The sequence below is a fragment of the Indicator indicator genome, chromosome 15, assembly GCF_027791375.1.
Source record: "Indicator indicator isolate 239-I01 chromosome 15, UM_Iind_1.1, whole genome shotgun sequence".
Taxonomy (NCBI): domain Eukaryota; kingdom Metazoa; phylum Chordata; class Aves; order Piciformes; family Indicatoridae; genus Indicator; species Indicator indicator.
Window position 1 is genome coordinate 13,122,375 of NC_072024.1, and position 24,631 is coordinate 13,147,005.

Consider the following 24,631-nt stretch of genomic DNA (forward strand, 5'->3'; position numbering starts at 1 on the left):
GGAGCAAGGCAGAGAAGGGACAGCAGTGCTCGGAAGTGTTTTTCAAGTGTGGAGCAATTGAGGCTGCAGTTGTACATGTGGAAGGAAAGGTCAGTGTGGCCTTTTGGTCTGCCTCTTCAGTAGTGCAGTTGGGCTGCCAAGCAAATGCTTCACTTAGTGGTCACATCTGTTGAGTCTTGTCACGTTGTCCAGTCACTGGGGTTCCTTTAACCATCACCCCTGTTCCTCTTGGCAAAACAGGGCTATCAAAAAGCATGCATAAGCAGATAGTCAGCATGCAGGCAAGCTCTCTAAGATGAGCCAGATCAAAACTTAGGTTTGAATTCACTTATTCTTGCAGCAAATAATTTTATTGCAAAATAAAACCTGTTTGATTTTTCTTTTGTTGCCAGTGTCCTTTTTGTGTTCTGTTGCCTCTGTCCTTTTTAATTACTACTAGCCACATGCTGAATTAAGAAGATTGTAAAATTTATCAGAGCAACGTTTATTTAAGAAGAAATGTGTAAGCATGTATGCAGCAATAAAATAGTATATTTCACTATATCTCTTCCTGCTGTGGCCTCTTTTTTACCAGCTGACATCAATGTGGCTTTATTTCTGACAAGACTAGGTGGGCTCCTTCAGCTTGGGGTCCTGCACTGGAACCAGGGGCTGGCTTTCTACCAACTGTTTTCTGGGCAGTGAGGAAAGTGTGACTCTGCTCTCTTGGTGACCCATTTGTCACCAAGAACATGGGGGTAAACCATCAACTTGTTTTCACTGACTTCTGTCTCCCTGCATCATTTCATTAGCAGTGCTGTGGCACAGGCTCGGTCAGTTGGTGGTGGTGTGTCAGGAGGGTGATGGATATATTGAAAAATTGCTCTGAGCAGCCTCTCAGATAAGTTGTCTCCTGTACTTCTGACACTGCTGACTGTTTCCAAGGATGGAGATTTCTGAGCCTCTCCTTAACCACTCTGACTTGTTCAGTGTGGTTACAGAGCCTTCTCCTAAGCACGTGTTTTCTCAAAAACCTTTGAGTCTGCTGAAATGCCTGTGCAGTCCTTCCTCTCCTCTTCATAGACTCACACACTTTCTCTTCTGCCTTCTTGTGTGCCTGGGTAGCTGCTATAGTTTCAGTGGCAATAACTTCCCTAAATACCAGGATCATAATTTTTTTTTTATGGGGGGATACCAATAGCATCTGAATGATTAATGCTGTTGAAGAGAGAGACTGGGCTTGGGAAAGTTTGAGCACTATCAGGCTTTTGGGACAAGCAGTGCTTACAAGAAGCATTGTGCTGTGAAGGCCTGAAGGAAACTATGAACCTAAGATGTTTGAGCTGTTAATGTTGGTACAGTCATGGTCAGACTGGGGATGACACCTCCCCATGTGACAGCTCACAGCTGGTGTGAGTTGACAAACTCATCTGCTCAGAGTGCCACTTGAGTTTTTCTAACTCACTTGCTATGGGCAGTCTCATGAAGCCTGTCACAGTCTGGGGAGCTGGGTTATGTTTGCCTGTTCTCAGCTCCCAGGGTGAACAAACCTAGCTAGGGCTGCTGGTGGGAAACAAGGGCATTGAGGCCAAAGCTAAGCTTCAAGGGGAAGGGGGCAGGCATGCACATGGGTTTTCCTACTTGTGGTTAACTTCATAAGCTTGCAAGTTCAGGGCATTGTGTCATGGGCATTTCAGGAAACTAAAGAAGGCCTTGGGAGAGGATTGTACCATGCCAAGAGCTAGCTCTGCTCCCAAGGGTCTGGCTGTTCAGTTCCCAAAATAAGCTCTTAGATATGAATGTGAGAGCTTTCTTCTCCCTCCTCCTATTAGCAGCAGAGCAAGCTCAAGGGGAAAAAGAACAGGATTGGAAAGTGAGATCTGCACCCTCTTGACTGCAGCCTTCTTCCAGTGGTTCTGTTTTGCTCCCGGCTCTGTTTGGTGATATGCAAAACATAAGGCCTTAGCTTTGCCATAGTGGGTTAGAAAAGAGGGAGGTGAAGGGACTGCTGTGATGTGGCCAGATGGGTAGGTTCATGGGCTCAGGGTAGGGTGGGGCTGGCCTTTGTAAAGAAATCCAAAATAAATTGATGTAGCTTTCCCATGGAGGAAACCGAGCTGGTCTGTGTTGTACTGGGATGCCTTTAAAACCCCAGCAAGAAAAAATGCCTCTTGTTATTCTTTTATCACTTCTTCACTAGTCAGGGTTATCCCAGTACCATTTGTACAAGTGTGTGACAATGATGAACTGTTCAGGCAAGGCTGTGCTGAGACCTGCTCTGAAGGGAAAGCAAGTACATGTGGTAGTGTTCCTTGAGATATGCTTTAGGAGATGAAGGCTGATCTTTCATATCAAGGCTAAGATGACATTATATCTCTCCCTTCTGCTCAGAAGGTTTTATTCTAACACATACTTGGCACAGCAGAGCAGAACCACCAATATTTCTATGAATTTTATTAAGCTTGCTTCCATAATGGGAGCCAGCAATCTGCTCTTGAGAACTTCCAACATCTCCCCCTTCCTGAATCTAAAACCAAACCAGGAGTTCTAAACCAAGTTTGTTGGTGGCAAGTTCGATCTCTTTCCCATTCCCAAAGGCTCTCTTTGAGAAGCTGAAAATGCTTCAAGCAAAATGTCTGGAGAGCTTCCATGCTGCTTCTCCAGTCTGAGTGCCTCTTGGGCACAGCTTCTTCAAAACCATTCAAGGTGCTGTCTGTGACTAGCCATGCTGCTCCTGGGGTGACTGCTCCTTCCTTTCCAAGGGCCAGAGGAGATGGTATTTCTTGTTTCCTGATTTTGTGTGGCCTTTTCTGATCGTGTGCAACTAAACAGTCTAAAAGTTCTGAAAGCACACAAGGGGACAGTGATTCTCTCACTCTGAGACTGCAGTTCTCACAGTGCTGGTTGTAGTAACAGGACAGATCAGTCTCGTGTGTCAAGTTCAGTGTTTCGTGGAGATCCAGTGCCCCTGGGCTGGGTTTTGGTGCTGAGCAGCCACAGCATGGGATGAGAGGACTTGATGTTAAAAGTGCACACTGAAAGCTTAGTGCCATTGGGGTTTTGATGTGACAAATACAAGGGCTGCCCTGTGCCTTGTGCCAGCTTGTGGCTGTCACTGCAGCATGAAGCTGACCTGGCAGTCTGGCAGGAGGGAAAACCTGGTTTTGTTTTTCTCTGAATGGGGATCCAGAGTTATTTAGCATGTAGATGTCTCCTGCTCTGGGGTTGACCATGTTGGCCTGAGGAGACTGGTGTTGCTATTGCAGGGTTTTCCATCTAAATGAAGGCATGACTTGCATATGAAAGCCACTGACCTTGGGAAGACCGGAAAGCCTTCCTTTTCCTGGGGCTCTTCCTTATGGCAGGGTTTACTGTGGCCTGGCAGGGCCTCCCTTGCCTTTGGTCACGGACCCTTCCTAAATGATGCAGGGAAGGGACTACTTGTCCTTTGCCTATGAGCTGCCATGGTGCCCCCTCAGCTGTTCTCATCTCTGCATGTTTTCTTACAAGACAAACATTTTCCATGCTGGACATCTTGCCCTCCCTTCAGCTGCCCCCTGGGCCAGCCAGCTTTCTCTGCCAAGTTTCCTCTGGTTAGATATCAGCACATATCTTGTGATCCATCAACTCTTAATTGATCTCTTAGGAGTTGTTTTTCATCTGAATTCCTGGAATGTTTCCATACACTAAAGAGTTTCCTCCGGAGGCAAAGGTAATTAATCCTGTGTCCCTCCCTCCTGAGGAGTGGTGACCACAGGAAGGATGGTTGTTTGGTTTGCTCCTGTTGGGAGATGTGGGCTCTGCAGTGTTTGCTCACAGAGGTGGCTATTTGCTTTAATAACACAGTTGTTTGGAAAGCAGCAGGAAAGTTGAGTGGTAGCTCCTCAGCAGCAGCTTCCCCCTCATAGAGAGCATCACAGATTGATAAGCTGGGAGAGCACTGCCCTGTTTGTGTGTGCAGAGGAGACTCGTGCTTGTATGTGGAGAAACGAGTGAACAACTGCTCAAAGCCCCCCACTTTTGAGAGCCTGCCACGAGCAGGAGTAGCAGTGGCAGGCAGTCAGGCTGCTGGCATAGTGTGGGTATCAGTGTGGTCTCTGATGGTAAGATGGCACCTGCATGACCCTATCCAGCTCTGTTTCCCTGTGATGGAGATCTGCCCAAGGCTAGGCAAGGATGATGGCAACTGGTGAAGTGAAAGTGCCCACTTGCCCCCCCACTGGGGTGAATTGCAGCCCCTCTTCTCCCTTCTCTGGTGGGCTGTATATCCTATGCTGAAGCCACAGAATCACTAAATGTCAGGGGTTGGACAGGACCTTGAAAGACCACCTAGTCCAAACCCACTGCCAGAGCAGGATCACCTAGAGCAGATCACACAGGAATGCATCTAGGCAGGTTTTGAATATCTCCAGAGAAGGAGAATCCACAGCCCTCCTGGGCAGCCTGTTGCAGTATTCTATCACCCTCACAGCAAAAAATTTTTCCTCAAGGCTGGCAAGCTATTGCCAGCATCACATGCAGCTGAAATGCTGCTGCTTTATACACTGAGCAGATCTGAAGTAAAAATTCCTCCCTTCTCACTGAAGCTGCAGTATTTGGCTCTTCCCCGGTGCCTGAGCCTGGCTGTGTGGTCCCAGATGTCTGACAGGCATGGTCCCTGCATCAACGTGGTGGACTGTGACCCCTCTTGTTCCATGCCCTGATGGTGGAGCCGGCTGTCTGTCCCTGCCAGCTCTCTCCCCAAACCCCTCATGGTACTGCTATGACTTCTGCTTTTCCTTTGTCTGATCCCCACTTTGCATCAACCCTGAGAGCCAGCTTTGGACAACACAAGACCCACCACAGGCTGAGGGGAGAGAAAAAGGCAAAAAAGCTTCAGCATTCCCACAGACTCACAGGATGAGTCTAGAAGCACATGCTGAAACCAGAAAGGTCATCTATGGTTGTGACAGCTTGCTGAGCTGTGGTGACACCAAGAAAACTGCGCTGCCAAAGAGCTGCTCTCAGGCTTGTGCAGGACTCTCCCCTCCTTCCTGGGCTTGATCCCTGTCCCAGCACTGTGGTGTGCACCCTCCAGCAGCCCTCAAAGCTGCAAGGAGCTGAATGAGGCACTAAAATACCATGAGAAAGAACCAGGGAGTTTTCTGGCAGTAAAGAAAATCCTGTTACTAATGATGTTCCTTCCTACCACAGTGTGCCTGCTGGCTCGGCAAAAAGTCCCGGCTCTGCTCTCTGTGTTGATGTGCATCAAAGTCCTTGGCCAGAGCTCCTGACCTGGTAAGATGAGGTGTGATCAGACCTACAGCCTGACAGGGACATAGAAAACTTGTATTGCTCTCTTGATGTGGTGACTCAAGGCATGAAGAGGATGCAATCAGTTGCTGGAGGCTGCAGGTTGGGCATGTGAAAGCATCCTGCCTGTCCCTTGCCATAGTAGCAGTCACCCCCTTTGGAGTGCAAGTGAGCGGCTGGGGAGTCATAGAATCATAGAATCAGTCAGGGATGGAAGGGACCACAAGGATCAGCCAGTTCCAACCCCCCATGCCATGGGCAGGAACACCTCACACTAGATCAGGCTGGCCAGAGCCTCATCCAGCCTGGCCTTAAACACCTCCAGGGATGGGGCCCCAACCACCTCCCTGGACAACCCATTCCAGGCTCTCACCACTCTCATGGTAAAGCACTTCTTCCTCACTTCCAGCCTGAATCTCCCCACTTCCAGCTTTATTCCATTCCCCCTAGTCCTATCACTACCTGATATCCTAAAAAGTCCCTCCCCAGCTTTCGTGTAGGCCCCCTTCAGATACTGAAAGGCCACAATAAGGTCACCTCGGAGTCCTCAAAACACAACAGCTTGTCCTGAAGTCTGCACAAGGATGGAGGTAGGAGGAGGCTGTGTGGCTGGACTGTTCCCCAGCCCTGCTGTCTGGGTAGGTGAGACATTCCTGCAGCACCGGGCACCTTGACAGCACCAGCCCTGTGTCTGGGTGAGCTGGGGACTCCTACAGTACCTAGGCACTGCCTGGGAGCTGAGATAGCTGCAGAAACCTGCTCCCCAGTCCTCTGTAGTTGCAGCTGGAGGCAAAAAGTAGGATTTAAATGGCTGCTGCTCCTGGCCTTGCTGCAGATGCTTCCTGTTTGAATGGAGTACAGTTCAGGACCAATTTAATACTTGAATGGACTCATAAAAGTGTGGGAACCAGGTTTCAAAGCAGGCTGAGATTGCTGATTGCTTCAGGCTCGTCCACCACTCTTGATTGCTGTTTTGTTGAGGCTGTGGCAAGCACTTGGGTCAGAGAATTTATTTTTTTTTTCTGAAGTCAGCACCTCAGCTGCAATTTAAAATGAAGCAAGCTCTGGCTCTTGGGAGGGCCAACTTAGCTTTCCTTGGGATTACCCAGAGAGCCCTGCTAGGTCAGTGTGGTATGGAGACATCTCACACCTGCAGTGCCTCCAGCTGGTGTTTTTCTTGTGCTGCTGTGGGCTATAGCAAACAGTGGCGTGAGGCTGTAGGTTTCAGGGTTCTTTGAAAATCTGGCCTTGAAGCAGAAAGGAAATCTCAGGCCTCCATGAGACTAGACTGCTCCCAGACCTCTGGGCTGCAGTGGCTGGGGAGCAGGTGCTGGCTGCATCCCCCTCCTCCAGAAGCTGAATAGCAATTTAATATCTCTCTGCCTTTCCCTCTCATCCTCCAGAGGGATGGCAGTCACCAATGATGGCCTCAAACACGCTCTGTTCAGAAAACATAACTTTATTATTAGTTGCAATATCCATTGCATTCCTTTAAGAATCCTAAACTTGTTTTTTTTTTTTTTTCCCACTGAAAATACATGTGTATGTATATATGTCTTTATATATGTATATATATATATATAAATGTATTCTATTGAACTGGAACACAACAGAACAAGAGAGACAAGCTCAGAAATTACTTGGAAAAGTAAATGTGATCTCAATGGGCTTGTGCTGGCAGTGTGCTAAGGTGAGTGGTATAAAAAGAACAGGCTAACTAGAAAATGGGATGGGTTAGGCAGTGGGGAAGGGCCTGTCAGTGCTACAGGTGATGATCTCTACAGTAGTTACACGTTGCTATTGCTCAGTCGCCAGGGCCACCTGTTCTCAGAGGCAGAGCGGTCTGGGGTGCGGCTCTGCACAGCAACATTCGTAAGGCTGGCTGTGCTCTCTGCGAAGGGGACCTGCCATCTGAAAGTAGTTTAATTGCATCTCCCTTGGCAGCAGCTCTGCTTTTCACTAATCTGGTCCGGGAAGGAAGAATTCCTCTGGGGCACGGTGAAACCTAACTGGGTCAATATAAAGTAGCTTACAGGCAGAGTAAGGGATCGACAACAGCAGTGAGAGCTGAAGTGTGCAGCCTGAGCTGCAGCTCCCACAAACCAGGGTCTCTACTGGCCCAGGCTGGTTTGCTCCTGGCCCCCTCTCTCTGCACTCATGCACCCTCGCTGCTCCCTCTCTGCTATGCAGCCTGCCTGGAGGGGTGTGATGCCAGGGACAGGCACCTTTCCAGGTTTTTTCGGGGAGGGTTTTGTTGTGTTAATGTCTTCAGAACATGGTAACTCTTCGGAAAACTGGCTGAGGGTGGCAATAAACCTTGTGCCCACGCTTGTTTGCTGTTCTTCATCTTTCAACTTCTTGTTCGTTAGTCTGATTTTCAAACATGGCTTCCCTGGGCCATGTGCCATTGCTGAGCTTAGCTAGACAGAGGAACAAGTCTTCCCCAGATCAATGTAATTGGTTTCCTTTTATTTCTGCAGAGCTGCAGATGTTTCTTGAAAGGACACATTTTAGCAAAGGCACTGATCATGGACTTTCCTCTGCCTGAAGCCAGGTTGGAGGGAGCAGACAGGCTCTGACCTTCCTGCTGAAGGGTCACTTCCCTCCACCCCCACAAAGTGCTTGTCAATTTGGGAAGGGATTTAAAGAATGTGGGTATTGATTTACTCCTCCTGACTTCCTCGGGAAAAGTGCTTTCAAAAATCCCATCCTTATGTCATCATCTTGCTACTACCCCCACCAACGTCTGTCACCACTGGATCACGCCTACTTGATTCTCCTTCCAGCTGAAGAAGCAGGTAAGGTTTATCACTGCTGTGGTGTTTCACTTCTTGCTGTCTTTGCCTAGCAGCATCTGGCAAGGAAGGATTTTGCGCAGGGAAAAGAAGTTGCAACAAGCCAGGCTGCTGGAAAATACAGCGCAGATGACCTGTGCATTGCCTCCTTCCCATAGCAAGTGTCACCAGAGGTTTAGCAGAGGTTGGTGAGAACAGCTGATTGCACTGGAATAATATTTGAATCAAAAGCTGGCATTGCTGGGAGAACTACAGCTCATTCCTCTATTTAAAGGCAAGAAAATACAAGCATAAAACCTGTGTAACTTTCCAAGGACAAAACCTGCATCCACATATCTTTCATCCACCCATGCTGCTGGAACTGAATGGGACCAAGTCCTGGTTCTGACTGTTATTGCACAGAGGCCCCTTTCCTGAATCTTGCCAGCACTGGTTGCAAAGGGAGGAGAGGTGCATGGCCCCCTGTGACTGCTGCAGGTGGGATCTAGCCCTGGGCATGGTGGCTCAAGTTACAGCAATGGTTCCCACTGCTGGCAGGCAAGGCAAAAAGGAGGCTGGTTTCTCACTGGGGGAGATGCCTCATTCTCTCATAATGCAACATTTGCAGGTATTTTTTGCACAATCAGAGGAAGAAGCAGAGGTTAAACTTCACTGGCTAGTGCTAAGTGTATTCTTAATCAGAGCCACCACCCTGCACAAACTGACCTGCAGGGCCATGATGTGATTATTAGGCAGCTTTTAGTGTATCAATGTGATACCTCTGCTCCATAATTGGCTCTAAAAAGTCTTTCCTTTCACCTTGTTGCTATCAGAGAGCCAGGTGGCTCTAGCATTTGGCTTGTCTGCACCACGAGAGCAGTCCACAAGCTCCTCCGTGGCAGCTTGTACACCAGTGCCCCGGATGCCCCCAGTGCACCAAGGCAGATGTCGGATGGATGATTGCACACTATGCTCTGTGTTCAGCTCCCCACCTTACCTAAAGGGGTGAACTCAGCCCCTCTGCTTAGCCCCAGATTTGGCTGTGCTGATTAGGAGGAGATCGGGATGAGCTTGGACAGGATCTCTGTTCACACTGTGGGTCTCCTGCTAAACTGGTGGACCATGAGGACACCCACTGCTAATCCCCACCCACCAGATGCTCTGCACTTCTCTCTAGCATTATTTTCAGGACATTTTCCAACTGATGAAGGAAAACAACAGATTATGACTGCAAAGTTATGTCGAGAGGACTGGCTCCCGGTAGAAAAATGTTATTCTTTGCCAAGAGAAGGAACAATCAACCCCTTTTTTAGACTCTCCTCCCATTTCTTCTCCAACTTCCAGCCATCTCTATATACATCATATATTATATTACTATATTCTCTTATAACTTTGACTTTGCATTTTCAGTTTCAGTAGCACAAGTGATCAATTCCGAAAAGGAAAAAAAAAATTAAGGAAAGAAAAAACGGGAAGGAAAAAAAGCAGCTCCTAGTAATATTTACAGAATAGCTCATTTTGCAGAGGAGACGAGGTTTGGCATTGGGAAAAGCATGGTTTGTGAATGTGCTAAGTGGATTTGATTCCACATTCCTCCTCTCCCTTCTGGGATTTGCTCTGATGATGAAAATCACAGAGCAGTTCAGCATGCTTTCCTTGACTGCGACCTCGCAGAGGACATGCAGAGCAGTGGGGGAGGCTGTCTTGATGCTCTCCCTTGGCCTGGCCTGCTTATCAGGACAGTATCCAAAGAGGCCTGACCTTGAAAACCAGCCTTTCACCTTCACGGAGCTGCCAGCTCCATCTTCAGCTTCTCCTTGTTACCCAGCACCTTTGTTACTGCTCTCCTCTCAAGGACCAGGGCTTTTAAGGTACTGGAAGGTGGGGACAGGGAAGGGACTGTATGCACCTGGAATCAAAACCATAAAGTGGAAGATACTGACTTCTTTGATATACTAAAAATTATTGCAGTGTAAATACACCCCTGTCACCCCAGCGAAAGCAGAGAAGGGGAAGTGGTGAGGGAAATTTGGTGGGTGAGGGGCGCTCCAGTAAAGTCACTCGACCTAGAGAGCTGTCAATGAGGGCAATGGCGATTTACATCAGCAAACAATGCTCCACACTGTGCCTCTTCCCCCACCCTCCCTTAGGCTGTGCATGATAAAATATCCCAAGAGTCCCTCCACATTACATCTTTTTCAGAGAAACTTCTATTAAGAAAAGCCTCTGTTCCCAGAAAGGCCCAGGAAAAGCTGCAAAACCAATTGCTCTTAAGTATGGCTGATTTCCTCAGCTGCTGAGATCTTCTGGCCGATCCATGTTAGTATTTCTGTGAAGACAGAGGTAGAGACCTCGGGCAGCTCTTTGTGCAGGGCATGATAGGCTTCCTCATACACCTGCCACCAGGGAGAGAATGGAGATTAGCACAGAAAAAAAACATCCACACAAGAAAATTCAGTCCCCTCTTGTCAACACCCACAGGTCCAACATGTCCTGCTCACGCCTTGTCAGGTTTTCATCTCAGGTGTGGCAAGCTATGAAATCAAAGAGATGCCATTGGAGATGCTGCCCCTCTGTGAGCAGGAAGGCATTGGCATTTGCAGCTTGACACCCTGCTGCAAGATAATGCATGTCCCAGCCCCATGTATTTCTTGTGTATCCCACTAAGAAGGAGGAAATACTGATCATGCCCTTGGAGCTTAAAGGACAATGGGAGATGCTCCCGTCATGCCTTGTGCAATTTTACTCCCTTTTATGACTACCCAGTTATTTTTCCAACGACAAAAGCTTTCCCTTGGTCTCCCTATCTCTCTTTCAAGCTCATTCATGTGCTAACAATTGGTTAATCAGCTGTGGATCTCTTGAAATGAGCAGATGTGAAGTGGCTTTTGTTGTGCAGTGCTTTGGAAAGGTTGGAAAGGCCCCGTAGTGTACCTTTACACACTGGGGCATGAGGTAAGGTTGGTGCTTACATTAGCATTGTTCAGAAGAGATTTTGGGGTCAGCACTTTACTGCTTATGAGCCTCACTCCACTTCTAACACCAGGCTGCTTCATGTCCAAGAGACCCATTAGGTACACAACCACTGCTGGGTCAGATCTCACCCACCACCCCCTTGCCCACAGCCTGGTTGTAGCTGCTGAAAGGCCACCACACCGTGCTCAGGGAGGGCTGCACTTGGGCTGCTTCCTGTAACCTGCTCTGTCTCAACAGTGCTCTGGAGCTCAGCAGGCCACCTGCCCCTCACAGTCACTCATGCTCAGCCCAAAAACTGACAGAATCATATCCTAAAAAAATCAAAGCAAGATGACCTTCAGCGTTTTGTCCTGGCTCTGCACTGTGTCCATCAGTAAATAGGACCCTTTGATATCACAGAGCTTGTCAGTAGAGCCATGTAGCACCAGGATGGGCAAAGTCAGCTTGGGCAGAGCTCGCTCAATTCTGGCAATGGCATTCATCAGCTGGATGACGAAGGACACCTTCATGCCACCATGGTAGACCAAGGGATCAGAAGTGTAAGACTCCATCTGGCAGGGAGAAAGAAGTAATTTAAGGTCAGCGATATTTCATAAAGACAAAGCAGCTCAGCCTGGCAGTGAGGAGTCTCTTCCCTTGGCTTGCACGGTCATTTCCTACTGTATCAGGACATCCTGCCCTCAGAGTCAAGGTCAAGGTTTTTAGTGTGGCTAGCCAGAACTGCTCACACAACCTGGCTTGCTCTTTGCTGTGCATTTCTATTTTACAGCACTCAAAAATATTCAAGCCAAAGCTCTTTCTGCAGGCAGACAACCAGAGTTGGACAAAGACTCTTCCTGTGGGGGCACCTGCCTACATTTTTTCCCTTCTGCCATGTCCTTCTGTCACTCAAATGTGACATCTCATCTGCAGAGGATTCTTCACACTGTGTCACTTCTAAGATAATCTCTGGGTCCTTAACTCCTCTGCTGAGGGCTCAGTTGTTTTTTTCTTCCACCTTTCCTTTGTGGGGCAAAGACCTACACTATAACAGACAACTGACACAGGTGACTGCAAAGCACTCTTATGCCAAGGAGTCCTCTCTGAGTACAAAGTGTGCACAGATGAGGCAGCAGATGATGGTATTAGGTGACAGGCAAAAAAGAAAAAAAAAATAGAAGTCACCAACTTGCTCTGCCAGCCTGTAAGAGGATAAAGATTTAGAATAGCTTGTGCAGAAAGTTGCTAGGAATGAGTAGTTGCTGCGGCAGGCCAATCTACAGTAAATATTTGTATACTGTACATGGAGACGGCCCACACAGCCACTGCCATCTCACTATTTGCCAGAATGCTTTGATTATGGGTTGGTCTCTGGCACAGCCTTCAGTTTCTCCCATCCCTGGCAGATGTTTATAGAAATGATGGTTATTAATAGGTTAGCTGAAAACAGTCTCCTCGTCTCGCAGGCAGTGGGGTCTGTTCAATTTCTCCCTCACTTTGCTGAAACTGGAGGTTCTCTTGCTTCCTGCATGTGCCTGCCCCTGAGGGGACCACGGCTGGAGGTGACTCTCAAGGCTACTGCAGGGTGTAGCTAGGGGTAGGTACAGAAAGGCACTGTAGCAGGAGAGTGTGGCTTGCCTGATCCCCACCAAGAAGCCAGAAAGGCTTTGGAGTGGATTCCGCATTCATCTGCCTGTGAGATGTAATTATCAATGTGGCAGCAGGACAATACAAGGTGGAGCTTTCCTGGCTGGGAGACATTAATTTGCCAAAGGACATAAAGCCAGCTTCCCTCCTTGCCATCTCAAGTGTGTTGGAACACAAAGCACTGGAAATGGAATTGGCAGTGAGATATGAGGGTGCTCACAAGTCTTCCCCTATCACAATATTACTTCCACTCCCCACCATTTTCTGCTGCTTGAACTCATGGTTCCTAACCCTGAGTGCAAGGGGAAGGAGTGGGTGGGAATTTGGGACTATTGGCAGCTGACATCCTTCAACCTCAGCCCACCATTCTGAGGATGGTCACAGGAGTGACAGTTGTAGTGCCACTCTAATTTGTGCTGGAACTGGACCAAAGAAATTCAAACTGTTGCAGCACTTATCTAGGGACCCTTGGATGCCACAGATGTTTCTAGTATTTGACTAAGGCCATCACTGGGTTTTGGCCTCTGTGCAAGATCATGGCTACTCTGAAGTGATGGTAGTTTTTGGCAGGGAGACCAAGATCAAGCTTTCTCATCACAGCTCATAATACTAGGATCTCATGCACAGCATCTCCCTTTCAAAGAAGCAAGTGCCCATGCATGCTGAGGCTTTGGAAAACACCATTTGTAGGAGGCCACTGCAAAGACAAGATTGTGATTAAGGTAAATGGATCCAGTTTAAGACAGGCTGAACATCCTCTGCTCCTGCTAAAGGCCCTAGGAAACAGAGAGGCTGAACAGCATGTGGTCCTGTTGGCTCCATATGGATCCTCCCAGTGCCCAACCTGTTTACTGGTGCAGAAACCTCCATTGCATCCTCCAACCTCTACATGGTTCAGCCTGTCTGTCTGCCATACCTTCCCTGCTCTGCAAAGTGCTTCAGAAGGGTGAGAAGCTGCATGTGTTAAGAAGGAAGCATCCTCTGGTGAATGTGCTCACAGGAAAAGTTCACCTTTGACTTCCAAAACACCAACCACAGTGTGGTGGTAGCTCTTCCACTGACAGCTGGGTGTACCCTGACATTTGACTTTTCATCAGTATTTTGAGCAAAACTACTGCGTTCCTCTGGCTATTTAGCAACTGGCTCCAGCCTAATCTGAGAGTTGTCTGGATCTCTGTCACAGCACTGCACTAATGCAGTGAGATTTGAGATGATTTGTTTGGTTTTGTTGTTTTTAATTGAAGGCAAGAAATGAGGGACTTTACAGGGAGAGAATGAAGAGAGGTGGGTGGATGGATTGGCAGAAGTTCCATTCCCATGGAGTAAAACAGTGTTGATGAATTCATGTGAGCTGGCCCCCTCCCCAGCCCCACCAGTGCTAAGAGAATGACCTAATGGGTTTCTTTCTCTCTTGGTCTTTTCCAAAGGAACATGGAGTTTTTAGCCACTGAGCAGTCAGCAAATATTTTTGTGTAGATGATGGAAAGGGAAAAAATAATAACCCAATCCCAACACTGAATGATCAGGACTCCAAGGAGAGGATCCTGTTCCCAGACAATGAACAGGAATCCTTGTGTTCAGTGCATGAGGCGAGGGACAAATCAGCAGGAGAGGGAAAGACAGGGAATGGGCTTTATATTCTGGAAGCTATAAACTGCAAATCCTGCAAGCCCAGAGCTCCTGTTGGCACACTGAGCTCTGAGACAGTGGAGACAAGCGAGGGAGGGTGATGCTGGGAGAGCCTGCAACTGCTTCCAGCCACAGTCCAGCAAAGGCTCTGCAGAGTCCCTCACAACAGCTCTTTTTTCTCTCTATGTACTTCTAACACAGAAGCAATCACCAGGGCTCCTGCTGCATTACATTCCCTTACTTAGAGATCTGCATCTTCCCTTTGAGTTTTGCAGAGCAATGAATTAATTATAAGGTAGCTGATCCTATGTGGACTCTGCAGAAACAAGACTAAAGTCAGGGGACTATTCCACTGAAATCAACAGCAGCTAACAAAGATTAATGGGGTAAAGGGGTGCCATGTGATGGTATTCCTCCTTGGAATAACAGAACCGGGTTTTTAAGGTTGTTGCTTGCTCTCTTTTGTGTCTCTTGCTCTTGATACAGCAAAGGGATCAAGCAAACATCTCCATACCATCCTGTGTTTCAGTCCCTACACCCTGAGGACAGCCTGCTGGGAACACAAACTAGTCAGGAAATTCTTGAATGATGTCCCAAAAATATTTCTAGAGAATAGAAAGTTGGTCTGGCAGGAGTCTGTATTTAACATATAAATAATGGATGTTTCCAGCACATTGCATGCTTTGAAGCTGCAAGTCCTGAGTCAAGAAGGAGGGTGGAGTGTGTGTTACAGGCAGCCAGAGGACTGAGATGCTGCGTTGTCTTCAGTAAGTGCCTGAAGCCTCAGATCCTGGTTTTGAAGTTGATCAGGAAACTGCTTTACATCACAATCCACAGCTGCTGTCTAATGAAGCAGACCTACTGTTTTTATCCACTGCAAATGTTTTTCCCTTGTTCCATGGAAAGGGAAGGAGCAGAGGAAAACCAACGCTCAGAAGCAGCTCTTCAGACTCAGAGCATTATAGAGCACAGGGAGCAGCAGCAAATATTTGGGTAGAAAGACAACACAATAGCATTTATTATAAGCATTCATTATAAGCTGTGGTGACTTCCAATATCACCCCAACATGGAAATGTTCAGTCAGTGTTGTGTCCTAGATTAAAGGAGCTCACTGACACTTTTCTAAATGCATTATTATTCAGAATGCCCCTCCTGTGAAGCTATCTAGTGGAGCACTTCCAGCAGAAGATACGACTGCTGGAGGTGTATTTTAAAACTGCTAACCCTTAAGGACCAGTTGAGGCACTGAGTTCAAGTGCTACAGAACAAATCAGTGCAGAAACAGGCAAAGAGCCACATGTCCCAGCCGCACTCACTCTTCAGTAGGGGTTAACACTCAAACTCCTCTCTTCCTCCAGAGCACTGATTGCTTTTATCCTCTTAAGACAAATGCAAAAGTGAAAGCTTTCCTCTGTGTGATTTTAAGGAAGTGGTTGTCTAATTTAAACCTTTTCTCTGAATTATCTGCAACAAGTTACAGCAGCTGAATGTAATTAAGAACAGGCTCCTACAGCCTGACTGGGATCAGCCTTCTTCCCAAGTATGTATTTTGTGCAGCCTCAGATGGTACTTGAAAACATATGTCATATGGTGCATCAGTGGATGCACATCAACTCGCCCCATGCTAGTCCTGACAGTTTCCTAGGACTTACTCTATCTTCCTTTTCTTAGCTCCTTGAATCTTTCCACCTTCAGCCCAGTGAAATGCTAAAATATTCTGTTCACAGATAAGTGAACTGAAAAGTCCTTTGACCAAAAAAGTGTTAGAACCAAGAAACAACCCTGAACACCTTGAGGCTGTAATGGAAGACTGCTTTCCCCTTACTGAATCAGTGAATCAAAGATGTGGGATAAGCCAAGGCTGAATGCATTACACTCACACAGCCACTGACATCATCTTTGCTCCTAAGCCTTTCAGGTTCAGTTTTAATGCCAGCCAACCAGCCTCCCCAGAGGAAGGCAACTTATTAACTTCGACCTAAGACATGAACCATTGTGTGAACAGCAGGTTCTGTCACTGACAGCATCTGTCAGTGAGATGTGAGCTGATGTGGGAGCACAGGAACAACTGATCACTATGCCACAAAGCTCTCCTGCTTTTGAGACACCCTTGGGGGCCATTTTCCATCATTCAAGTTCATTTCTGAAATGCATCAAGTTCTGGGTCCATCCAAAGCACCTTCATTCACTTACAGTTTGTGTTTTCACTCCTTTCACTCCTTCCACAACAGAGAGAAGAACCTTTGTTACGTGTTGTTACAGCAGTTGCAGCAACCACTGTTTATGCCAGTAATGGCATGAATAGGCTGTAACTTATTACTAGGAGTGGGTATGAATGGTTAAAGGGTCTCAAGCTATGGTGACACCACAAAACATCACCCTGGAACAGTCCCACCCAGCGTGGCTGCAGATGCAAGGTGCAATGAAGGGAAGAACAGGTGATTTCCCACAGTTTTCTGCTATGTGCAGTTAGCTCCACTGGCTTTTGAGACGTTTCGCCTTTTCACATCAGCACAGATCTTTCCCCCATGATTAAGCAAAACACTTGTGTGGTTTCTAAAGAGACATGGCAGGGTGAGGACAAGACACTGACTTTAAATGGCATTAAGGTTCTCACCTCCTTCTTGTTCCGGGAAATTGCGCTTGGATCTATTGACCCCAGTGACAGGTTTGGGAGAACAAAGTTGAGCACTTTCGCTGCAAAAACCTGTGGGAGAGGAAAGGAAGCAGATAAAGAGCTGGTTAGAGCAAGGGAGATAACACAGAGGGCCAAATCCCGAGGTGATGGGAAGTTAAATAGTTGAGAAATGTTAGCTGACACTGGAGAAAGACCTGTCCTATACTTAAAAGATTTCTCTTAAAGAGAAAGTGATTAAATTGCTCCATCAGGGAGTGGGTGTGCTAGTCTGAAATGCCATCAGTTGCTCATCCACATGCAGTATCACCATGTCATTGTGCTTTGCCTTTGTCACATTCTCAAAGTAATTTCTAAAAAGGCCTTAGTTAAGCACTTTGATAGGAAAAAGCCATTTCCAGCCCTTGGAAGGGCTGGGTTTTGTGTTCTACAACCCTTTCCTTGCTGCCACAGCTCTGATTTCAGGCTGCAGTGTATCAGCAATGTTCAGTGCAATCTGCAGTAGTTGCCTAGGCTGCAATCTTTTTGAGAAACATATTCTCCAGGGAACCTGTAAATAAACAACAACAAAATGTGCATGCATTGGCTAAGGAATCCATTGCTCACTTGTCTCCTGGGACCAAAACACAAAAGTATTCAGCAGCCCAGGCTTGAAACCCCTGGCAGAAAAAAGGGTAACACCGTTCAATTTGACAGCAGTACTAGCAGGCTGATACCAGGGTTCTGCTGGGATAGCTGATGGCTGTCGTTAATTAAGTGATCACCACTTCAGTCAGAACACACACAATTAGTGTTTGTTGGTCTGTTTTATGGCCCTTTCCTCTTCTCAGCTAACACTTGCAGGTGGGCTGTCACCTATGTTCTCTGTTTCTGCTGATGCGTAATCACTTCTGAAGTGCTCCCTGACATCTCAGATCACAGATGATACATGACAGAGTAATTGCAATATTAGCAGAATAATGCAGGTGGAAGGCAAAGTCACCTAGCAGTGAAGAGCAGTGAAGAATCACAGTAGATTTGGGAACACATGTGCACCTGGGGATGGGTATGACTAGGAAGAAGTGCCACTGCCTACCAGTACATTGAGTCCTTCACTGGCTATGACATTGTGTCAGCACAACTAATTTCTACTGAGATCTCCAAATTTAGGCAGTAAAATAACATATCCACACCAAGGCAAGCGTGACCTTATGATGCAAACAAGCAGGAAGGGGGTTTTCTTTGTTTCAACTCAAGGGAGTGCTGATTTGAGGAATGTACCCTCATGAATCCTACGTAAGGTTATGGACTTTGCACTGACGACACTGTCACAGTTTTGCTTCTCTCCTGCCACTTATGATGACCCAGATACATGCCAAGCAACTTTGGACACCTAGCTGAGGAATTCAACTTAGAAGAAATGGAATTGTCTTAGGATTTTTTTACAGAGTCTGGGGAGTGAAACACTCCAAATAAAGGTCTGTAAGTGTTTGTCTCCAAAAATTATCTCTCAAAATCTATTTAGAGTACTGGCCACAAGATTGATATGTTGGCATTAAGGCCACAGATATTTAGATCCAGGATGAACTAGAAGAGAGTGAAAGATGGCATGTTTTTTGAAGAGGGGTGCTTTGCTTACTTTTAAATTTGGCTGAAGAAGAAAGGTAGCTGACATACTCTTAAACACCAGAAGTGAGTTTGAGGGGGATTCTGCTCTGTGTCTGCTTGGTACCTGTGTAAATATTTATATTGCCAAGGGTCTGCAACAGAGATTTTGCAGAAGGAGCATAAATTTCAATCTTCATCTCATATGAGCAACAATGCACCAGCCTAACGATGTGCTGAAGGCAGGGCAGGAGTGACAAGGCAAGGAGAACTACACAAATGTTCTTTCTCAAGCTCTTCCTTGTTAGAGACAGGCTAGGCCAGCTTTTGTCAAAGTCAACGTGGCCATTTTTCTATTGAAATGACAGGTATTTATCATCCCAGCCCCACAACCTACTGATGACTTCCTCTCTGTGACATGCTTTGGAAATGTTCTTGAAGGTTTTGCATGTATCTGGAGTTTTGCCAAACCAAGTCACAAGCTGGTTGCTAAACTGCCACAGAGATAGAGCTGGCTTCTGCCCACAGGTGTAACAGTATGCATCATCCTGGAGGTATCAGTTAAGTAATTTCTGATGTTCATCTGTGCAAGAGAAGCACCAGGCCCTGTACATAGGTATGTCAGCTGTGCTTGCACACATATATATACTCCCTGTGTGCATGAACATTCTTATTTATGCAGACAGAACTAAACTTGGTCTGTAGGACAGATTGTTAGTCAGTAGGAATATTTCCCAAGGCATTGTCCTGCCCACCTGATTTCAAAGCATTCAACAGCAGAAATGCAGTGGGAGATACTCTTTTACCCTTACTCTGCTCCTTGCTAGCATATGTGACTCCTGTCTCCTTGCATCCTTTGAAACTTTAAAAATTCAGAGCTGAATTTTATTCAGATTAATTGAGAAGAAAACCAGGAAGGCAGTAAGATCCTTCCCTCTCCACTAGATTTGCAACTGGATGCATCTATCAGGACACAGGATTTATAGGACGTTGATGAAATTTTTTTCTGCAAAGAGCAGAATTTGGTTTTCCTGCATGCAGCCTGCAAATGTGTTGTGTTTCTGCTGCTGCCAGGACTAGCTGGGCAGTGAGGAAAGGTATTTCTAGGACAGGCTGAAAGACTCAGTGTGTAATCTGGCCCCCTGTTATTGTTGCCTTGATCCCTCGTTTGTTTAGGCCAAGGTAAATTCTTGCTCAGCTGGAAACTTCCCCAGCAAAGGGATGAATGCAATGGTCCTCGGGAAATGGCCCAGGGCCGAGAAGTCTCCTAGTTCCAAGGGAAAACCAAAGCCTTTGTGCCTCAGAGGCACAAATGCCAATGAAATCGTTTTTGGTTCTTAGAGGACAAAAAAGCACACAAGTGTTTCCAGCTCAGCTTTACAGAAAAACGTGTCTTGTGCAGCAATACTCTGTCCCTTTCTCCTCCAAACACTTTTTCAACTCTAGGACTGACTTTGACTAAATTTGACAGAGCAGAGATACTTCAGGAATATTTCTTTTTATCAGGCTTAAGATGCAACAATAGATCTGAAAGAGACAGAAACTCATTGTGCACCTGTATTACTGCAGGTGAGAGAGTCTCTAGGAAAAAGACTGTATAAACACCTCCAAAATACTTCAGTTAGAGACTAGGATTTCCTACACTGAGATAAAGCAACAATCTGGTATAGATCTGCAAGAAACCAGCCTAGAGTAAGCCCTTATTTCAGAAAAGGTTTAGCATCTAGCAAAAGGAATAGCTCCAGAAGAAGGACAATCTTCCCTTATTTTCCTTGACTAGAAACAGAGGCTAACAGTGTCTCTCAGATTCAGACCCTATATAATTTCTTTTTATTTTTCCTTCTTTTTCCCTTTCCAAAGAAAGACAACATAAGGACACTGCTGCTCATGGGACCCTTATGCTGAGTCAGCTGTAGCCTCACCTGTGAAGAATCAACTACCAGCCTCCTAAAAACACATCTTGGTGCTCTGACTCCTATTTAAATAAGTTTTCGCAGACTGGATGACTTCAGGATTTTCTTCCCCTCCGAAAAGTAGGTGGGACTGTGGGGAGGCACTTAGAGGGAAAACACTGACTGGCATCCAGGTGGTGCAGATCCCTGACTCTTTCCATTTTAAGGCTAGAGGAGGTAGCATGTTTCCTTCAGTGGAAGAGTGAGGTCATTAAAAAGCACCCTTTGGTGCTTTGTGAAGTCAGTAGATGGCTTTGGCTACAGCAGAAGGTGCAACAGGATTATACTGAAAGCTGAGGCAATCTGTTTCCTTTCTCTCAGAAGAAATAACAGCAGGAGAAACAGCTTAGAAGTAGATTAAAACAAGAAGCTGGCTCCAGGAGAAGAGTCTAGGGAGAAAGGTTAAAAGAACAAGGCCAGTGGGAATGTGATGGTCTCTTCCTCCTGATGGCTTATCTCGTTCTTTCCTTTGCTTCCAGCTTCTTTTAAGGTTGTTGTTTATTCTTTTAAAAATCCAGCAAGGAGTGGGGAGCTGAGGTTCAGTTGCTTTGCAGAGCGTCCCTGGGGAAGGGCAAACAGGGCAGTGCAAATCTGGATCAGAAATGATTCTGGAAGGGAGGTGTGAATGAAGGTGGGGTAAAGCCTAAATGCAAACCGAAGGAAATAGTCTAGACAAGAACCAGCTATAGTACCGAGCCAAATGGGACGCTGCTGAGGCAGTGATGCTTTAGCTGGAAGCCTCCTGGACTCCTGGGACTCAAGAACTCTAGTTTTGTTTAGAAATTGGTTGTTCCTCAAACACCAAAAATAACCTTGCCCTGACAGTTAGCCAGTGTTGCAACTATATCAGACTCTGTATGAGTCAGGAAGAAAACTGTAGAAAAGGAAGGGAAAGGATGGCACAGTGTGGGCTGCTGTGGTGTGTGGTGAAGAAAGCTCAGTCTGCTACCACCTCTTGAGGTAGCACTATTATCTGACTCTCATTTAAGTTTTTCTGGATGAGTTCAAGGTTTACTTCTTCTCTGAAAGGTAGGTGGGACTGTGGGGAGGCACTTAGCAGAGAAGTACTGACTGGCATCCAGGTGGCACTGATCTCAGTAGGGTTTTGCGTTTTAAGGCTAGAGGTCTTCACATGTTCCCTTCAGCAGAAGAGTGAGGTAACTAGGTACAAAGCAAGTTTGCTCTTACCTTGATGGGAGTGGCGACTTCTGGGCTGGCTACCACTAAAGGAGAGATTAACACCATGCCTGAAAACTCACTGGGTCTCTCACTAGCTGTCAGAATGGAGATGGCTCCCCCCTGCAATGCAAAATAACAGCCCACAGCTTAATACAGGTGTCAACAGCTTGTTTCTACAGCAATCCAGGGTTCTAGTCCTAACAAGCAAATTATTTCTGCTTCAGTGAGAATGCAGTGTGGTCAGTGAGGAAGGCTGGAGTGGCAGGGGTGCTAGAAGTACCTCGTGTTTGTGGGGGAGAAGAGATTCGGTTTCTATTTTCTTGATAGAAGCTCTCACATCACACTTAACTCAAGTCTCCACTCAATGTCTGTCAGCTCCCTAGGATGCCTTGTGTCCTTCTCAGTTTAACAGACTAAGAAGCAACTGTGTGAAGTGGTAGTTCAGGTAGAACTTGAAACATAAGCTGAGGCTCTATCAATGTGACAAACTGGTCAGAACCAGCACCACTGGTCAGGAAGATGCTGTGAAGCCAGGCTTGCTCTGTGCTTGTGGCACTGTAACCTGGGCAGCAGCAATGCTGCCATCTGGTATGCAAAAATCTTCACTAATTACTGGAAGTTAAATATTCTCCTCTCCAGTATCCCCAGCCCTGCAGTACTGTGCTTGGGGCCTGACAGCAAACATCCAGCCCACAGTTTAGAGCTGAATGCCAGCCAGGCTGAGCCCTTCTGCACGAGGACAGGGGCTGGTGGTGTGAGGGGTTGGGGACAGAAAGGATCTGGCTGGCTTGCCCAGGGAAGTTTGCAGAGGATTAGTTGCCAAGGGAAATATTTGGTGAACTTCCACGCTGCTGGACAGCCACAGGCTTGTTAAATGGAGTATGAGCAAGAAGCATCTCAAAGACCTCACTGGGAAATTAGCTCCTTGTTACACAGCTTTGGAGCCCAGCAAGCACTTCAGAGCATGCCATGCCTTCTTATGCAGGAACACTTGTTTATCTGAGCATGGGCTGAATCCCAAAGTGCTCATTCATTTTCCTCTCCTCTGGGAAGGCAGGGAGAGCAGATCAATGACATCAGGGGGAATATTGCAAGCTTGAATAAAGGGATTTGGCCCGTGCTGTCAGAATCAGACTTCAGATCTGTTCACCAAATCAGTGCCTTTGTTTTTGTAGCCCTAATCCCTGGTAACTTTTCCTGTTAGGTTGTTTAACAGAATGAGAGGCTACAGGGTAATTCCGTGCTTCACCCAGCAGCGTCTCACAAAGCTCTGGAGGATTTAATTTCCTGGTTACTGGCTAAAACAAAACGAGAAGCCCAATGCTGAAGGGAGGTGATGGGACTTGCCATGTACCCACTGTGAATGAATGGTCCTGTTGTTACAAATGGCACTAATTAGGGCCATGATCCAGGTAGAAAGATTAAGGACTGACTGTACTCAAGACAGCCCTGGTGGGGTAAGGCATGCTGGCAGATCAGTCAGTGAATGCAGCGGAAGGGAAGGTTGCTCGTAGTTTTGTTTTTCCTGCTGTGGGCTGAGTACCACCTGCTGTGGCATGTGTCCTGGGCGCTGCCAGGAGGGGTTAGGGGATGGTGCTTACCATGGAGTGCCCCAGAATGAAAACAGGCAGCTCAGGGTGTTCTTTCTTCATGAGATCAATGTGCTGCAAGCTGTCCCTGATGAAGACGTGGAAATCCGAGACAACCATACGATCGCCCTCACTCTGTCCATGGCCAACTGCAGGGGAAAAGGAGAGCATGCAGCTAAGTCACTTGAAGCAGTGGTTGGGTTGGCCATCGAGAGAGAATTTAACAGAAACTTGCTTGTTGGACTGTTACTGTCCTAACTTGACCTTCTCCTGCAGTCATCTCTCAACAGAAAGAGTACTGCAAAACCACAAAGGAAGTTGCACAGAGCCATACTATCTGTGACCTGATTTAAAAAGTAAATCTTACATTCTGTGTTTCTACCTGCTCTTCTAAACTAAAGAGCACTCATCTAAGAGCTTAGATCACCTTCAGCACAGGGGTGAGCAGACCAGAGGGGCTGTCTTGCCTTGCTCTAGAGATGGCAGGTCACTGCATTCTGGGAAATGGGATTTTGCCCCAGAGATCATTGTGCTGGGGTCTGATAGCAAAACTCCAGGGATCATCGCACCACGCTCTGATGGCTCATTGCAGAGCAGTAACTGCTGTGTAAGGTCTTGGCAAGAAACAGAGAAATTCTGAAGACTGGATGCAGTGACCCAGTGGGCTGTGGACACAGCCTTTTCCAGTGCCTGAGTGTGCATGAGCTTTGCAGTGTCCTGCCTTTTCTCACTGATACCCTGGAGCACTAGGTGGGCTGGAACTCTTCCGTGCTATGAGATGAAGCAGTCTCTGCATAGGAGGCCAAATGCTGGTGGGTGGGACAACAACCTGCAGGGGGAAAGCATCCAGTAGCCTGCTCCTCCTCAAATGTTAAGGCAAACTGTACTGCACATGGACACTGTAGCTCATTCTGTATCTGGGAATTATTTTGTCTGATCAAAGGGAAGGGAAAGACTAAAATGGGAGATGGTGAGTTGCCATGGGAACAGTGGCATCCCTGGCAGAGGTGGAGCCAGCATCACCACAAACAGAATCTCAGGCAACTTGAGCTTGCAAAGGCTTTAAAGTAATACCACCTGAGGGAAGCACTCTGAATGTTTACCTGACCACACATATACGTTATTACCTATCACAAATAGGATTATTCCTTAAAAACAGTCTCCTTGCTGTTTGTGTTCCATGCAGGTTAGGAAAACTGTGAAGGGCAAAACACATCTCACCCATGTGGGACAGGGCATAGGGAGTCTCAAACAACATTTCCCTCCTGCTATTTGTCTCCATAAGCCCTTTCCAGTGGGCACTTAGACATACTTGAAGGCACAAAGAGGCAATAGCTTGTCATAGGATGTGAAGTGCCTGACAATGGTTTACATGCTGTATGGTACCCACCCAGTGATCAACAAAGAAGGGCATT

General features: G+C 46.8%; 1 protein-coding gene across 3 annotated transcripts in view; it reads right to left on the reverse strand.

Annotated features, from left to right (window-relative positions):
* Positions 1-6,746: 6,746 nt before the first annotated feature.
* MGLL (monoglyceride lipase) overlaps positions 6,747-24,631 on the reverse strand; it is a 65,255-nt gene continuing 47,370 nt past the window's right edge. For 2 of the 3 annotated variants that reach the window (XM_054387255.1, XM_054387254.1), the window contains exons 4-8: positions 23,229-23,365; positions 21,637-21,747; positions 16,895-16,984; positions 11,357-11,572; positions 6,747-10,441 (exon numbers count right to left, since the gene is read on the reverse strand). In XM_054387255.1, coding sequence (XP_054243230.1) covers positions 10,316-10,441; positions 11,357-11,572; positions 16,895-16,984; positions 21,637-21,747; positions 23,229-23,365 — 680 coding nt within the window. In that variant the 3' untranslated portion in view covers positions 6,747-10,315. The remainder of the gene's footprint in view (positions 10,442-11,356; positions 11,573-16,894; positions 16,985-21,636; positions 21,748-23,228; positions 23,366-24,631) is intronic. The other variant, XM_054387256.1, reaches the window with a different exon arrangement.